The 17,215-nt window shown below is 42.6% G+C and overlaps 1 protein-coding gene and 2 pseudogenes across 1 annotated transcript; all 3 read right to left on the reverse strand.

The window, feature by feature from the left end:
• Positions 1-2,867: 2,867 nt before the first annotated feature.
• On the reverse strand, positions 2,868-6,170 carry LOC115376179 (E3 ubiquitin-protein ligase TRIM39-like; annotated as a pseudogene).
• Positions 6,171-7,173: 1,003 nt separating this feature from the next.
• On the reverse strand, positions 7,174-8,825 carry LOC115376178 (E3 ubiquitin-protein ligase TRIM21-like; annotated as a pseudogene).
• A 4,101-nt stretch (positions 8,826-12,926) lies between these two features.
• Positions 12,927-17,137, reverse strand: LOC115376181 (ribonuclease kappa-A). The gene is made up of 4 exons (XM_030075672.1): positions 16,906-17,137; positions 15,539-15,621; positions 14,054-14,180; positions 12,927-13,614 (listed from the first exon to the last, which is right to left on the reverse strand). Exons 1-4 carry the CDS (start codon positions 16,978-16,980, stop codon positions 13,597-13,599), a joined length of 303 nt encoding a protein of 100 aa, XP_029931532.1. The 5' UTR covers positions 16,981-17,137; the 3' UTR covers positions 12,927-13,596.
• Positions 17,138-17,215: the final 78 nt, after the last annotated feature.

Here is a 17,215-nt window from a genome sequence, read left to right on the forward strand (position 1 = left end):
TGACCCTTGCGGTACACCCTTGTGCAATGGAAGCGAGTGGGATCTAGCTCCATCTGCAGCGATTATTTGTGTTCTCCCAGAGAGATAGTTGGAGAACCAGTTGAGAGAGAGGCTGTCAAGTCCGATAGACGAGAGCTTGTATAGCAGGATGTTGTGGTCTACAGTGTCGAATGCTTTTGACAAGTCAGTGAAAAGAGCTGCACAATGCTGATAAGAGTCCAGTCCATTAATAATGTCATTGACAACAAGTGCTGTAGCTGTGGTAGTGCTGTGACCGGGTCTGAAACCTGACTGTTCTGGTTGAAGGATGCTGTTTGAATCTAGGAAGGCCCGTAGCTGAAAATTTACAAGGGATTCTAAAACTTTAGCTAGACAGCAAAGCTTTGAGATAGGGCGATAATTATCTAAAGTACTGGCGTTACCGCCTTTAAGTAACGGAACAACCTGTGTGGCTTTCCACACGGTAGGGATTTTACCAGATGAAAATGACACATTGAAGATGTGTGCAAGTGGTGCAGCAATTAAGCAGGCACTCAGATGCAGGAGATGTGGGTCAAGGTCATCCTCACCCTTGGATTTCTTAGGGTCAAGGTGGGTGAGTGCTTTCATTACCTCGGCATGGCTTACCGGTCTCAGTGTAAACACTGCTGATGGATTGGATACAGCCATGGATACTGGATCTGGGGCAGGGACAGCTGGGATCATGCTAGTATGGAACAAGTGACCAGAGGCTATGAAGTGGCGATTAAAGGCATCTCACATATCTGATTTGTTAGAGATACAGGTATTACTGCATATTATTTGAGAAGGGAGAGAGGAGCTAGGTGTAAAATTTAGAGATTTTATGGTCTTCCAGAATTTGGCAGCATCACCTTGGCTGGAAGCAACGGAGGATAAGTAGCCTTTGACCAGGCCAGATCTCTGACATGGATAGCTTCAGATAGGTCAGCAGAGAACCAGGGATTGGAGCGTTTTTTAATACGGAAATTCTTGTACGGGGCATGTTTATCTATAAGAGAACTAAAAACACTCGAAAAATACTCAAAGGCCAGCAGAATTAGGTCAACCCTTTTTAGGTCCGCATGAGACAGGTCAATTAAGAATGCCTGCTCATTGAAATTTTTAAAGTTGCGCTTTCTAATGGTGCGTCCCCTGGAAGTCTGCCCTTTGGTCACCCTCACACAGGCTATAGGGCAGTGGTCGCTGATATCCTGAGCTAGGACACCACTACATGGATTTTTCTGTGGCCTGATTGTTAGAATAAGGTCAATCAACGTGAATTTAGAGTTATCTTTATTATTAGGCCTAGTAGGGAAGGAGATCAGCTGGGATAGATTTAGCTCCAGGCATAGCTCTTTCAGTTTAGATGAGCAGGGAGACAACCAATCTAAGTTCAGATCACCCAGAACAATTAACTCAGAGTTGATGAAGGGAGAAAGTAATTTTCCTAGCTCTTCTAAGGCCGAGTTAGGGGCAGAGGGAGGACGATAAATCCCACTAATTGTAAAATGACTATTGCCCTCGACACCAGTATTCAGAATGATACATTCACAACATTTGGGCACAGAGGTTAGAGAGATTACGCGTACAGTCAGATGATCTCTGGTGTAGATTATGACCCCTCCCCCTTTTGTTTTCCTGACTGCTCTAAACATATTGAAACCCTTAATGGCTACGTCTGAGTCTGACACTCTTCCAGAGAGCCAAGACTCTGAGATAACTAAAATGTCAAGGTTTGATTCAGTAATCAGCACATTAATAATTTCAAGTTTTGACAGCAAACTCCTTATATTTAAATGCAGGAATTTAAGCCCATTACAGCAACAAAAATCATGTACTGTCCTGAGATCCCCGTGATGGGGTGGATCTATTGACTCAGCAGAGCTAGGGACAGGAAGGGGGGCTGACGATCTAGTTGTAAGGTGAGAGGAGGGTCTAATTGGAATCAAGCTGAGCGGGTTACTATAATTAGTAGCGGGTAAAACAAGTGATCTGTATGGTCTGTTTGTCACTCTTACAGGGATGCTCTTGGGTGTAGTGGGGCTGCTACGCAGGTAGGGGGAGCTATGTGGGCACGCTGTGAGTCAGGCGGTACATGAGTTGACCGTCAGTTCAATGTTGCAAGTTAGGAGGCGTGAGCCTTCACGGTTTGGATGTAAACCATCTCTCTTAAAGAAGTGAGGTCTGTTCATGAAGGCAGCGAAGTTGTCCACGAAGGGGATACCTTTGTGCATACAGTAGCCCTTCAGCCAGATATGGAGCTGACCAATGAGGAGCCAATGAGTGATGTTATACTCACTTTCTCCACTGTTATTTACAGCCTAGGAATAAAACCATTCATGTACGCCCCTAGTGGCATTTACAATTACAAGTAGGATATATGGGAATTTTATGTTGGCTCCAAAATCTCCCTCTTGGTTTCTCCTATGTCTTAACCAAGTTGAGACCCCCCAAAATGATCTGCCAACCCACAGGTTGAGATCGACTGGGCTAGAGAGATCATCCTTCAACCAGAGGAGCTGGGTTCATGCCCTCTTGACAGCAAGCATCCACCCTGCTCAAGTGTCACTGAACAAGACACTGCATCCCTAACAGATCCAGAGGAGCTGACCTGTAACTGACCTTAAAGGTGGGAGGCTAAAAGAGAATTTACCAAGTTGCATCACAATATTCCTGTGCAGTCACTCATACAGCAGCACACACCTGGCCAATCAGAAAGACACAGCCACTCTGTCTTCATTACCCTGTGTGTTCATGAATGCATGTTTTTCTTTCATTGATTTGTTTTACATGAAGAGTGATCAGCCTTTTACTTCAGTTTCCTGTAGTTTATTTAAGACCATAAGAACCAGATTACATCCCAACTTCTTTATCAAAGACAACACAGTAAAATAATGAACTTGTTTCCATTGTGGGTATGGATAGAAAAACATTGCCAAAGCAACAGAATACAGACACAATATCATAGAGGTGTTTTTAGTAGCCCTTTCTTCATTTTTTATTCTACAACTAACTGAACTTATTCCACATCTGACATCAACATCCAAACTTCCTTTCTGGTGCTCCTGAGTCTCTTGACGACCTGTTTCCAGTCATCAGGTGATGTATCCTGCCCTCTGGAGGCCATGTTGGAGTGGGAGAGACTAAACTGACCTGCTAGGTCTGCAGACCCAGTATGCTGGCCGGGAAGACCTGCCACTATTCTCATTGGATAAACATCATCCTAACCTTAACCTTTACCAACCTAACCAATGAAGGCAGCAATTATCAGCCAGTCAGAGGCAGAGTAACACGGGCATGCAGGCCAAGCAACTCAATTTAGAAACCATACATGAGAATTAAACAAACTCTATTAACCAGTATATTACAGAAATTGCTACATTACACTATGTTCAATTTTCATTTGAAATCTTCAGGAGAAAGTTGGATGATTAGTCTAGTCTGTGTGACTGACAGGAGAGATGATCAGAGGGCTGGAGTTTTTACCACCATCATTAAGACAGGGATTTAAGTATGGGTAGAGCTTCTCAGTGAAGCTGCAGTCAGTATAGGAGTAGATAAGAGCTGCAGCATCTACATCATAAAAGGAGACCAGACCCTCCTCATAATCCACAAACACCCCCACCTTCTGAGGCCGAGACTTCAGAGAGAGAGGGACATCAGGGCCAGCATTAGCTTTGTACTCATTTTCATTCCTCAGCACTACAGTCCACTAGCCATTCTCAGGACACAGTTTGATTCCTTCCTTCCTGTTGATGGACTCTCTGGCCACTCCTAAAGTCCAGTCTGTCTTCCCTTTAACCTGGACCTCGTAGTAAAATCTTCCTGTAGATACGCTCTGTTTTCCTAAAACACAGACACAACGGGAAAACCTCTTTGGCTTGTCTGGGAGATTCTTCTTTACATCACCATGCTTTACTTGTTTCCCATCATCAGACAGGATGAGCTTGAAATGTGCTGTATCAGGATCCAGAGTCACATCCACCTCAAACTGCTGGACCCTCTTCAGCTCAGCCTCAAGCAGCTTCTTCATCTCTTTACTGAGCGTCTCCTCCAGCTGAGCCACAGCTCTCCTCACTCTCCCCTCATATGATGAGTGATGGACTCTGACCTCTGTCCAGTTCTTGGTGTGTGGAGGAGCGCTGAGGGATGGGAAGCTTTGGAGGAGGTGCAGGTGGTCTTCAGTGTGTGAGAGCTGCTCCACCTCAGTGCTCCTCTTCTTTAGCTCAGAGATTTCCTCTTCCAGCTCTTTGATGAAGCCTTCAGCCTGTTTCTCTGCTGTTTGCTGCTTCTCTTCAATCATGTGAAGGAGCTCAGCCTGGCCTCTCTCAACAGACTGCATGAGAGCAGTGAAGAGCCGCACACCGTCTGCTGTCTCTCTGTCTGCTTCTTCCCTGCTGAGCTCCACTGACTCTTTGATCTCCTGAATCTTCACTTGTCTCTGCTGGATCATCTGTTGGATTTCAGCCTCTGTCTTCCCCAGCTCAGCCTTCTTTCCTTCAGATTCTTCTTCCAAAGGAACAAAGTCATGTGGCTTGTGGTCTAAAACAGTGCAGAGCACACACACACACACCTGATCAGTCTTGCAGAAGAGCTGTAGCACTGCATTGTGCTTCTTACACATCCTGTCCTCCAGGTTGTCCACAGGATGAATCAGCTGATGTGTTTTCAGGCCTGTGATCCTCTGATGAGGCTCCAGGTGAGTCTCACAGTAGGAGGCCAGACACACCAGGCAGGACTTCAGGGCCTTCAGTTTGGTCCCGGTGCAGACGTCACAGGGAACGTCTCCTGCTTTGGCACATGGTTGGTCAGAGCGGTCGCTGGCTTTCTTCTGAGCCGACTTCCTGAACTGAGCAGCCATCTCAGATATGAAAGTGTTGACATGCAGCTCAGGTCTTTGGCTGAAAACCGTTTTACACACAGGACACTGGCACTGGGCATCAACATCCCAGTGCTGTGTGATACAGTTTTTGCAGTAGCTGTGACCACATGGTAAGGCGACTGGATCAGTGAACACATCCAGACAGATGGAGCACCAAAACTGATCTTCAGATAGCAGGCAGCTGGCAGCAGACATTTCTACACACTGAGACCTAAAGTGAATGAGAAAGTGTCAACACTGTGATAAAAAAAAAAAAAAAAAATTATGATAGCAGCATAAAAAACCTATTTCATTAAAATTAACAGAACAGAAACAAAAAACCCAAAACAAAGAACAGGGGGAAAACGCTGGGTGCAAAAGAGTTTTGTGAAACAACACTGTGCTCACAGAAGTAAGGGAAGAGCACAAGTAGAAAAATAAAACTTTTCACATTACACTTAGCCCAGGTCTACATGCCCAGTTAGCTCTGAGCTAATTGTCTCTTCTAACTTGCAACACAGAATGTGGGATATCCCCACTCTCAGCCCCTCTCCACAGCAGGTTAGACCTGATTTTGTAGGGATGTCCCCAAAAATCAGGGTTCTGGTCTGCAGTGTGAATCACGGTTCGAATCAAGGTTACAACAACAATATAATACTTTTGAGAAGCAACACAATGTTTGCTGTCCAATCAGTTAACTAAGCCTTGAGCTAACTGCAGCCTGATGCTTAGTTAGCCTAGAGCTGAGGAACCCAAGTGTGAAAAGAGCAAAGAAAGTCCAAGCAGTGACTCCGCTGGTGTTCAAGACACTCTTCAAGTGTACATGTGGGAAGCTAAGGACTGTCCAGTAATTTAAAATGCCTTCATTAGCAAGTGCAGAAACACTGGTGGCATTAATGACCCCCCATACTACTCACAAACTGAACTCTCCACTATCACGGCTTGCTATGGAATCCTAAAATACACAGATCCTGGAGACACACTTGGTGGCTCTATCTGACAAACGTCCACTCACCAAGCCTGCATCTCTCTGTCAAAATACACTGAGGCCCTTTTCCACAATACACTTAGCCCTGGGTTAAGACCTTCATTAGCTAGCAGTCATTTAACACTTGAAGCTGGAATATCCCCACTGTTAGCCCAAAGGTTTCAAAGGATTACACTGAAACCTTGTAAAATGAAAACAGATGAACATCTCATCTAGACAGGAATACAGCTCTATTTGGTGTCATTGCTCTTTGTTTGAGCATATTAAATATTATCTGCTATACTCACAGCTATTTTTATTTCTTTTTGGAAATAATCAAACTCGTCTTGAGTGCACCGGTGGTGTGGTGTTGATGTACTTTCATTTTCATTTCTGCAAAGTGACGTTACACTCTCCTCATGTTCCACTCTGCCTCCTACTGCAGTTAGATAAGTCATGTTGTTGCTTTTTTTTTTTACTCTGGTTACAGAAACATACTTTTGATTTCATTCATCTGTCATTTTTTAAAACTCCCTTTTCAGCCAAATTGTCACCAAGTTTCTGTTTTTCTTGCTGTGCAGTTGTTCATACAGCAGCTCACACCTGGCCAGGCAGAAAGACACAGCCACTCTGTCTTCATTCAGCCTTAATCATCACAGTGTGTTCACAAAAGGCTGTGTTTTTGTGGCTTTGATTTGTTGTACAGTAAGAGAGTGAGCAGTCTTTTACTTCAGTTTCCTGTAGTTTATTTAAGACCATAAGAACCAGATTACATCCCAGCTTCTTTATCAAAGGTAACACAGTAAAATAATGGACTTGTTTCCATTGTGGGTATGGATAGAAAAACATTGCCAAAGCAACAGAATACAGACACAATATCATAGAGGTGTTTTTAGTAGCCCTTTCTTCATTTTTTATTCTACAACTAACTGAACTAACTCCACATCTCACATCAACATCCAAACTTCCTTTCTGGTGCTCCTGAGTGTCTTGACGACCTCTTTCCAGTCATCAGGTGATGTATCCTGCCCTCTGGAGGCCATGTTGGAGTGGGAGAGACTAAACTGACCTGCTAGGTCTGCAGACCCAGTATGCTGGCCGGGAAGACCTGCCACTATTCTCATTGGCTAAACATCATCCTAACCTTAACCTTTACCAACCTAACCAATGAAGGCAGCGATTATCAGCCAGTCAGAGGCAGAGTAACATGGGCATGCAGGCCAAGCAACTCAATTTAGAAACCATACATGAGAATTAAACAAACTCTGTTAACCAGTATATTACAGAAATTGTTACATTACACTATGTTCAAATTTCATTTGAAATCTTCAGGAGAAAGTTGGATGATTAGTCTAGTCTGTGTGACTGACAGGAGAGATGATCAGAGGGCTGGAGTTTTTACCTCCATCATTAAGATAGGGACTTAAGTATGGGTAGAGCTTCTCAGTGAAGCTGCAGTCAGTATAGGAGTAGATAAGAGCTGCAGCATCTACATCATAAAAGGAGACCAGACCCTCCTCGTAATCCACAAAAACCCCCACCTTCTGAGGCCGAGACTTCAGGGAGAGACAGACAGCAGGGCCAGCAGCAGCTATGTACTCATTTTCATTCCTCAGCACTACAGTCCAGTAGCCGTTCTCAGGACACAGTGTGATTAACTCCTTCCTGTTGATGGACTCTCTGGCCACTCCTAAATCCCAGTCTGTCTTCCCTTTAACCTGGACCTCGTAGTAAAATCTTCCTGTAGATAAGCTCTGTTTTCCTAAAACACAGACAGCAGGGGAAAACCTCTCTGGCTTGTCTGGGAGATTCTTCTCGACATCACCATGCTTTACTTGTTTCCCATCATCAGACAGGATGAGCTCGGGATTTGCTGTATCAGGATCCAGAGTCACATCCACCTCAAACTGCTGGACCCTCTTCAGCTCAAGATCAGCACACAGCTTCTTCATCTCTTTACTGAGCGTCTCCTCCAGCTGAGCCACAGCTCTGCTCACACTCCCCTCATATGATGAGCGATGGACTCTGACCTCTGACCAGTTCTTGGTGTGTGGAGGAGCGCTGAGGGATGGGAAGCTTTGGAGAAGGTGCAGGTGGTCTTCAGTGTGTGAGAGCTGCTCCACCTCAGTGCTCCTCTTCTTTAGCTCAGAGATTTCCTCTTCCAGCTCTTTGATGAAGCCTTCAGCCTGTTTCTCTGCTGTTTGCTGCTTCTCTTCAATCATGTGAAGGAGCTCAGCCTGGCCTCTCTCAACAGACTGCATGAGAGCAGTGAAGAGCCGCACACCGTCTGCTGTCTCTCTGTCTGCTTCTTCCCTGCTGACCTCCACTGACTCTTTGAGCTCCTGAATCTTCACTCGTCTCTGCTGGATCATCTGCTGGATTTCAGCCTCTGTCTTCCCCAGCTCAGCCTTCTTTCCTTCAGATGCTTCTTCCAAAGGAACAAAGTCATGTGGCTTGTGGTCTAAAACAGTGCAGAGCAGACACACACACACCTGATCAGTCTTGCAGAAGAGCTCCAGAGGTTTATTGTGCTTCTTACACATCCTGTCCTCCAGGTTGTCCACAGGATCGATCAGCTGATGTGTTTTCAGGCCTGTGAGTCCTGTGATGAGGCTCCAGGTGAGTCTCACAGTAGGAGGCCAGACACACCAGGCAGGACTTCAGGGCCTTCAGTTTGGTCCCGGTGCAGAGGTCACAGGGAACGTCTCCTGCTTTGGCACATGGTTGGTCAGAGCGGTCGCTGGCTTTCTTCTGAGCCGACTTCCTGAACTGAGCAGCCATCTCAGATATGAAAGTGTTGACCCGCAGCTCGGGTCTTTGTTTAAAAACCTCTTTACACATGGGACACTGACAAGGAGTGTTAACATCCCAGTGCTGTGTGATACAGTTTTTGCAGTAGCTGTGACCACATGGTAAGGCGACTGGATCAGTGAACACATCCAGACAGATGGAGCACCAAAACTGATCTTCAGATAGCAGGCAGCCGGCAGCAGACATTTCTAAATGAAACATTAGCATTGTAATGTCATAATGTTTAAATATTTATATTAAAAAACAAAATTTAGACAATACTAGAGCACTAAACCAATTTTATATATAGTACAATATTTATATTCAAAGTGCACTTTACCAAAATCTTCAGCTGACAAGCAAAATGAAAACAAGGAAACATCCGATCTGAGGTTCAATTATGTTACGGCTCCCAGTTTAAGAACAGTAAATCTCATCTGCTGTACTCACTTGTGTATGTCTAGGACACTTCTGTGTTTTTCAGATGAAGGCAGGATGACCTTTGTTATATTTTCTCTGAAGAAAAAGAGACTTTCCAGAACTGCAGCAACACGGTTGCTCTGAGTTTCATTCACTTGCACTTCAGCAAAATGACGGTGAAACATTCCTGTCTTTCAGGTCTTTCTACTTCAGTTACTGCCAGTGAATTTTTTTCATTCTTCTTTCCAATGAGTGTACAATAACAGCATTACAGCAAACAGATGACAATAGGTCATCATACAAGCATCAGTACACTAAATATCCTCTTATACCCTCCACTTCCCTCAACCCCCTGCAGGTGAAACTTGCCAATTTGGGTGAGATTTTACTTTTACTTACCTATGCTATACAGAACATATACTTATAAACCAACCAATCGGAAATCAGGACAGTGTGAAATTGTTGATGAGTCATATTTCAGTGGATCTTGCAGGAACGTGCCACAAGTAGGAGGTTGAATTTCCAACTCTGCAAAATCTCTGAAGCGATTCCATCAGTGCAGAAAACAGCATTACTAGACAGTTTAAGACTGACTGATTTACCAAATATATTGCAGTTGGATTTAATTGAAGATCTGAGACCTGATACAGTTAATAATCTAGGACTGTCCATTTGAGGTATTTACAGTGGTATGCAAAAGTCCCTTTAGGAAAATAACTGCATCAGTTTGTCACTTGCTGAGCTTTTGACGCAGCAACTTCATTTTAACATATGTTATACCTTATGGAAACAGAAACATCTCAGTAGTGAAATCATTTTTATTGGTCCAACAGAAACATTTTTATGTGCATTTAAACAAAAATAGGCATGTGCATAAATTTGGGCACCCCAAAGACATAATTCCATTCATATTTAGTAGAGCCTCCTTTTGCTGCAATAACAGCCTGTAGACGCCTCCTATTGCCACAGACAAGTCCCTGAAGTCCGGCAGATGGTATTTTGGGCCATTCCTCCATACAAAACGCCTCCAGTTCAGTCAGGTTTCTTGGCTTCTGTGCGTAGACCGCCTGCTTCAAATCAATCCATACATTTTCAATGATGTTAAGGTCTGGGGTACGGGATGGCCATTCCAGAACATTGTACTTGTGCTTCTGCATGAATTCCTTGGTGGATTTTGAACAGTGCTTAGGATCATTGTCCTGCTGAAAAATCCAACCCCCGCATAGCTTCAACTTTATGACCGGCTCTTGAACATTCTTGTCAAGAATCTGCTGATACTGAGACGAATTCATGTGGCCCTCAACTTTAACAAGGTCTCCAGTACCTGTGCTAGCCACGCAGCCCCATAACATGATGGACCTTCCACCAAATTTCACAGTAGGCAATAAGTTCTTCTCATGGGATTCAGTGTGTTTTTTTCGCTATGCATACCTCCTATTGTTCTGCCCAAATAACTATCTTAGTCTCATCTGACCACAGTATTTTTTTCCAAAATGCTTCTGGCTTGTCCAGATGTGCTCTTGCATACCTCATGCGACTCTTCTTGTGACAAACACTCAGGAAAGGCGTTTTGCGCTTCACCCTTCCAATGAGTTTTTCCTGGTGCAAAGTACGCTTAAATGTGGAACGATGAACAACTACACCATCAGCAGCCAGATGTTCTTACAGTTCTCTGGAGGTGGTCTGTGGCTTGTCTGTGACCATTCTTACCATCCTTTGCCTGTGCCTTTCCTGTATTTTTTTTCGGCCTACCACATCTTGACTTCACAAAGCCTGTTTCTGTGGCTATCCATTTCTGCACTACATTTCTGACTGTGGAGACAGACAGTCCAAACCCTCCAGATAATTTCTTGCACCCTTCTCCTAATTCACAATAATGAATTATCTTAGTTTTTAGGTCAGTGGAGAGTTGTTTAGAGGCCCCCATGTTGCCACTCTCTAAGAAAGAACCTAGGACAAGCACAGCCAGCAATTACCTATGTTAAACAGCTTTTTTCATGATTGGTTCCACCTGTCTTTGTAACTGAAGGTCTAACGAGCTAATCAAAGCAATTTTGTGCTGCAACCTGTCAGCTATAAATCCCTACAGGTCTTGAAATGAATGCGATTAAAAGGGTGCCCAAACCTTTGTAGGTAACATTTTTTACATTTTATTTTATTATAATAAAACTATGTAATGCTACTCTAAGAATCTGGAAAACACTCAAATGTCTACATCTCTGTAGGAAAACAAATCTTGTTGCTGTGATCTTCTCTTATAAAGGTAGATCAAATTATCATGAAATCTCAGAGGGGTGCCCAAACTTTTGCATACCACTGTACATACACCCAGAATAAATCAACTTTAGGAAATTGTAGTTTGGGGCTTGATCAGGGATCATGATGGTGAAGTTTACTGAAAAGCTAAAGCTACCCAGATGTAATACCCATTCCTTCACAAATTACAGATTACATATAATGGGATTACAGTAAAGATTACAAGACTAGTATCTGTAAAGTGTTGCACAGGAAGTAGTATTAGGAGTATTTACTGAGAGTTACTGTTCACAACATCCAAATATGTATCTAAGGTTGGACAAGCCATTCATACAGCTGTTGACTGAATACATGAGAATACAAATGTCTGTCAGGCAGTTACTAACCTTAGCCTGGAGCGTTGATTTGTTCTTGTGTTCAGGAATATGTATTTGAGATTAGTGGTGTCAAGAGATTTAAAAAATTGAGAGATTAATTAATTATGATCTGTAATTAATTGATCTAATTAATCTCTTTTTTAATCTCACCTAAAATTGCTGAGAAAAGCCCTCAAGTTGAGGTATTTCCCTTTAAATTCATTACATTATTGTAGCAGATCAGTCCGATGCGGGTCGGGGGGACGACCCCTCTTTTTCAAGACCCTTTTTTGGAAAAAAAAAAAAAAATTCTATATGGACAAAATCTTGTTTGAATAAAAAAGCCACCGGTTGGCATCAGGCGAGCCGGCCGCGGCACCGGGTCTGGTCTGCCGGATCTGACAGGTGAGCGGCGCACACATAGCCTACTGCCATATCAATTTTTGTTCATACGCGGCTGCAATGACTGCGCAATGCGGCCATTCGCCGGTAATCGCGGCATCAGGCGAGCCTACCTACTGGTTTACATATGCACAATACACGTGTATTTGCTTAGACCCCCAATATTAGACGAGGGCGTTTTTTCAGGGCATTTTCAATGGAAAAAATATCGTCTTATATTCGGATGAATACGGTAATGTATTAACTTCGATCACGCAACCTTTTCTTCCACCTCTTCTACTCTCCTCTCCTCCCCAGTCAGACACACACACACACGAATCGCGACACCCCCTCCTCAACATGCGCTGCCTGTTTACAACGGACTCGGACTGTTGGGGCGGGTGTTAATCAAAACAAACCAATCATGTCTTGACCTCTTCACAGGTTGCTGGCCTCTGATTGGCCTGGCCTGTCTCTCTGACTTAAAAAATAAAAAAAAATCAGACTGGTGAGGCCAGCTGGACCGGACCGACAGCTGATTGGCCTGGCTGGCGACCTGTTTAAAAAAAAAAAAAAAAAAAAAAAAAAAAAAGACGGGCAGGCCACCGGGCCAGTGACAGGCCGGCGCTTCGGGAAATCTCCCGGTTTTCCACCCCCAACAACTTAAGCACAGGAAGCCCAACGCCTACAAACCGATTTTATAAAAAGTAAAGTTAGAGATTAAAAATTAGATTAACTCGATTAAAAAACATAACGCGCTAAATATGACTGTAATTAATTAATCTCAATTAACGCGATAATTTGACACCACTATTTGAGATATCTATACTGAAAAGAGCTGATGTATACAACATGTTTTGATTGAACAATCAATATATTTAATTGACTAAAAAGATACTGAAAGGCACACAAATTTATTAACAATACTTTCTTGGGGCATGTACAGACAAATAGAAAAATATAGAGAAGAAAAAACTGGACAAATTGATCAGACAAACGACAGAATCTAAACAGGCACAGCTGAAGAATTAGCACCAGAGTTCACTTATTTGATGGCAGACTGTCCATTGGAAGTCAGAGAGAATGAACAGCTATGCACTATGGCACTCTAGAGACAACTTTGCTGGTTTTAAATTAACTTTGAAATGCTTTGATAAATAATTGTTAGTTTCTGCAAGGCATGAACGAATCACAATTCATTCAGATTCTATAGAACAACAAAAAAGTGAAACAACGACTAGTGAAAGTGAAAGAAAAATGATTTTCCTAGACCCAAAAAATCAAATAAGGAAAGTGAGGCATCTGTGATCAAGAGGTAGAACTAATCTCTTCTTAAATATATTAACACACAGGACAATTCCTGCGCTCTCAGGCTGCATCCAGATAAATCTTGGGCCATTTCCATCCCTGTAGCTTCTGCTTAGAAGTTTAAACACCAAAGACAAATGTCAGTGAGCAGACAAAGGATTCAAAGATGACCACGCTGGATTTTCTAGAGCGTCCAAATGCAGCGTCCCTCGCTGCTATGAAGCATCCCTCAGGAGCTCCTCCACCCCGCACAGCCACTAGTGCACCAGGTACTCCTACGGAGACAGGGCAACAACAGGAATATGTGGAGAAATTAATAGATGTTATTATTTAGGTCACAATTACAGCACAAATTCTTTTAATCCATTCTTTGCCAGGCATATAACGTACTGTATATAATTGACAACTTGAGAAAAAAGGATTATACTATAACTACACACATCTGTACCATATACCCTTAGGGACACTAGGGAATTACCACACATTTCATTTTATCCACCAGGTAGAGAGACATTTTCAAACCACAATAAGGACACTTCTAAAACAAAGAGCTATTTTATTTGGGGTATTTCCAACATTTTTCTAACTGTAAGTGTTTGTTTTGTGCAGATTGTAATAAATCTACCAAGTTAAACGCATGAACCTGTCTCTAAAGTTCTTTCAACCTTAGTAGTAAAGTGTATTGCTGTTTATCAGCTGGACGGATGTAATCACCTTGCGCTTGTTGAGTTTGATTTGGCAAAAGGAGAAGGCTCCCACCAGAACGTAGATCCCAGCTGCTATGAAACAGTTGTAGCCGACCTGGTTGTAGAGGCTGTAGACGCTCTGGAGAGGGTTTTCACTGAAAAGGACAAAGAGCAGAGATGTTACCAGAACATTATGGAGGAGCCAGAGAGGCTCAATAAAACAGGTGATATAGAACAGGTGAATGAAAAAGGGATTTGTAAAATAACAAATAAATCAACCAATAAAGAGATTAATCACTTGCTAAATCCATTTAACATAATACATTAAAAAGAGTGTTAAATTAAATCTGGGAGTCATTTTTCATTCAACTTTTTCTTTGCATCCTCAGCAAATGTAAAAGCAAATCGCAGAGTGTCTCCTAAACCATCATAGTGCCCATCATTAATTAATATTTCATTGGCTGACAAAAACAGGAATTAAAAAAAGAATTTGTGCAGAATAGAATCATATCGAATGGATTTATTCATTTATAAATGTTGTATCTCCCCTACTATTGTCAGCAATTTCATGTTGATTCCAGAGAAAACAAGATGGTAAGATGTTAATTGTTTTCTCCCCTGCTATTTAAACACATTTCAGTCATCAAGTATTTCATTGGTGTGAACAACCTTCACTAGCAAGATGACTGGTCAAACAAGCTCCTGCTCTCATACTAAGGTCATTTGTGGCAGGGAGAAACAGTCAAGATTCAACAGATTTGTCCAATTTCCATCAGATCCTGCACCATCTTCTAGTATGTGTGTGTGTGTGTGTGTGTCATATGAGGCTGACATGTGAAGCTACTGTTCCACTATGACTCAGTCCAAACACACACTGGACGCTCATGAGCATTAAGACATTCCCACATGTAAAACCTCCATTCAACACTGTTGTGTTTTAATTCCTGTTTCCCAAAATAGTCCAACCCTGCCACAGAAGCTGTGGCTGAGGCTCCCTACACATTTTAAACTCCTCAACTCTAGACTTATTCCAAGACATTTCTGGATTTAAAGACTGTTTACTGTTCATGTTTGCTGATTGTAGCACTAACTCACATCCCCCTTCCCTAACAGTCCTACTGTAGCCAAATATTCAAAATGAATGCCCATTCAATTTCCAATCCATTGCCAGAGTCTGAAAATGGCCCCTAGTCAGCTGCCACTGTGAAGTTTAGTCTGAAACTGCCCTGCGTTCACTAGTTTCTGTAGGTGAAGGGATTTGAATCCACCATACCAATCAGACCACCTCATTTTTTTTAAGTAAATGTGTGATTCATGGGTCTGGGCTAGTCCAAGACAACAGGACTACAAATGTAAGCACATCACCACGCTTGGCTTGCTGCAGTGTTTGAAGGCTCCATAAACCAAAATACACCAAAACCACGAATACGACATGTTACGGCTAAAATGTCCATGTCTCACCGGGACTACATGAGAAGAAAGCTAGAGTCCAGTCAGTAAGCAGAGGACTTACCCACTGTGGAGGTCTTCCTCAGTCAGAGGCACGTCTTCGATCAGCACTGCTGAATGTGTTTGGAAGAATATCCCCAGCATTGCCTGAGAGGGGGGTGGATATGTATGTACTGATCAAAAGCAGCAACTCAGCTGATATTTATTATTCAGCAATACATTACAGTACAGCAATACATCATACAAAATTTTTTGAGTCTTTGAGGAATGCTCCTAAGAAAATGAATATCTGAATATCTACCCTACCAAGGATTGTTGTCACATCATTTATTTCTTTTAAATATGAAAAGGCAGTGTGGTGAAATGTTACGATGGTATTTGGGGGGCAAAAAACACTACGTCACTTGCAGGAGGCTAACAATTCTTGTCTCACTTCACTCCAGAGCAGCAGCAGCCACCACCGAGACTGAAGTAGATTGCTTGAGTTTGCTATTGTTTCTTTTTTCTTCATTGAACACATGTGCGCATGTTGGAGGACAAAAACAACAACTTTCTCCAGCGTACTAAAAGAACTGGCAAATCTTGTTGTGGCTAGCCTCTTCTTTTCCTTCGCTCCACTCTATCAAACATTTCATGAACCTTCCAGGCTCCTGCCAGCCACCGTAGGAACTGAGGACCAGCACAGAGAGCTGACATCACATGAGAAAACATTTCTGGCCTCAATAAAGTCAGTCATTTTAACACCACTCGGGGCTGTAAAATTCTACTACACATGATCAAACTCTAACTTTGTTTATTTAACTATTTGAGGGGATTAAGGCAGTTATTTCTCAGAATGTTAGCTGGGGGGAAGCCCAGCTCAATGGCAGGAGGCTAACAGTTAGCATGTGGAGCATCCAGCCAGTATCCAGCACTCAGTAACAATGAGAGGAAGATAATACCACTACTGTCCTACAGAACAGCTGGGAGGAAATTAATCTAATTATTTCTTTTAATGGATGAACTGTCCCTTTAAGCCTATTTATTTCTTCAATACTTTAATGTGGCAGTTCCTCTTTCTTTCTCACCCTTGCTCTTGTCTAATTACTTGCTCTTTAACACATTTGCAGGTTTTGTCTTTTCTGCTTGTTTTTCTTAGACCTAAGTTTAAAGTTTTCTTGCCAACACACACACACACACACACACACACACACACACACACACAGTTGGTAAATTCGTCACATATGTAATCCATCATCATATAAATGAGCCCAACAGAAGTGCTGATGGGTGGATTCACTGTGTGGACAAAAGGCAGTGAGCAGCTCCAGCCTGAGTGGCATTAAACCAGCACAGCTTTGAACGGGCTTTGCTTCGCCTTTCTCTCCATACGAAATAGAAACTAAAGAAACGACAACATGAAGGCTGTAAAGTTTGGAAAGTCAGTCTTACCAACATGATAACTCCCCAAATGCTGATGACCATCCCACATGTGGCAAGTTTGGGACCGCAAATCAAAAACGCCATGATTTAAAGAATTAGATAGGCGCTTCGAATAATAAAAAAAACAACAGAAATTTAAAAAAAACAGATTGTGTCGAAGTTTCTCTGGAGTTTGCTTGAGTTTGCCTGGCCTGACTCCTGTCACCAGTTCAGTCAGGTGACTTCGAGTACACACCGGAAGTGAATTTTAGGGGCATGTTCAAGAGTCCGAAAAGTTACTTTTGGTTTATTAATATAAATAAATAAATAAACAAACAAA

This window comes from Myripristis murdjan, chromosome 18 (assembly GCF_902150065.1).
Source record: "Myripristis murdjan chromosome 18, fMyrMur1.1, whole genome shotgun sequence".
Taxonomy (NCBI): domain Eukaryota; kingdom Metazoa; phylum Chordata; class Actinopteri; order Holocentriformes; family Holocentridae; genus Myripristis; species Myripristis murdjan.

Coding starts and splice junctions, on each gene's coding strand:
- LOC115376181 (XM_030075672.1), bottom strand. CDS start 16,980: ATGGCGTTTTTGATTTGCGGTCCCAAACTTGCCACATGTGGGATGGTC. Junction 15,622..16,905: donor TTTGGGGAGTTATCATGTTG/GTAAGACTGACT, acceptor CCCCCCTCTCAG/GCAATGCTGGGGATATTCTT. Junction 14,181..15,538: donor GAGGAAGACCTCCACAGTGG/GTAAGTCCTCTG, acceptor TGTCCTTTTCAG/TGAAAACCCTCTCCAGAGCG.